Source organism: Nanorana parkeri, unplaced genomic scaffold, assembly GCF_000935625.1.
Source record: "Nanorana parkeri isolate BGI_ZX_2015 unplaced genomic scaffold, ASM93562v1 scaffold4134, whole genome shotgun sequence".
Taxonomy (NCBI): domain Eukaryota; kingdom Metazoa; phylum Chordata; class Amphibia; order Anura; family Dicroglossidae; genus Nanorana; species Nanorana parkeri.
Window position 1 is genome coordinate 1 of NW_017310401.1, and position 839 is coordinate 839.

Consider the following 839-nt stretch of genomic DNA (forward strand, 5'->3'; position numbering starts at 1 on the left):
TCCCTGCAGGAGAGGGGGAGGAGCAGGTGTTGGGGTAATATGGAGGTATGAGAGGCACATCTGCCAGAAACGATGTATATTAGCCCCGCCCATTGTGAGATGTGTCCAATATCTGTGTAGGCGGAGCTTATCGCCATAGTAACTCCTCCTCTCTGCCCCTCAGGTCCTCCCTTCGGTCTCCCGTTTGGCTCGTTCGCTCGGCTGACCTGCCTGCGGTTTGAGCCCCCCAATGCGGTGGTGCACGTCGGGGGGTCCCTGCGCATGGAGTTAACCCTTCTCAGCCTGATGCCGGAGCCCTTCCCCCTGCAGCACCTCTCCGGACATTTCCATTACAATCTGGACAAGAACAGCTACCGGAAAACCGCCGAATGGCTGACCCTCCACAAACCCGCGGGGGGCGCCGTTCACTTCCAGGCAGAAGGGGCCCGGGGCCCCCCACCGGCGCTAGAACTGGCAGAAATGCAGGAGAAGAGCCCCTCCGAGGGGGGGCTGCTGAGCACGGGGGTCATCTGTAAAAATGTGCACATGTTACTGCGCGCCCAGGACTCCAGCGCATCATCCCCCATGGACAGACACTCCGCCCTCAACCTGGACGATGGGGCCCGTACCATCAAGTGTGGGGGGGTCACCCTCCAGCCCGGGGCCAATCACCTGACCTTCCAAGCCCAGGTGATGTATAATTGGCCAATCAGTGTGATGGGGGAGGAACCGCATTGAAGTTCCCTCTGTCGGGTCTTTATTTGCTGACTCGTGTCCCCGACGGGGAGATTCACCCCCCGCATTTCCCCTGTTGTCACCGAGACCGTGATGGGAAGCAGGAACAATGGGCACTGGGGCAA

The 839-nt window shown here is 60.2% G+C and overlaps 1 protein-coding gene across 1 annotated transcript in view; it reads left to right on the forward strand.

Moving 5' to 3' along the window:
- Positions 1 to 120: 120 nt before the first annotated feature.
- LOC108803744 (trafficking protein particle complex subunit 10-like) overlaps positions 121 to 839 on the forward strand; it is a gene marked incomplete at its 5' end in the record, with an annotated part of 10,596 nt that continues 9,877 nt past the window's right edge. Inside the window, one exon of the mRNA XM_018575559.1 lies at positions 121 to 669. Coding sequence (XP_018431061.1) covers positions 121 to 669 — 549 coding nt within the window. The remainder of the gene's footprint in view (positions 670 to 839) is intronic.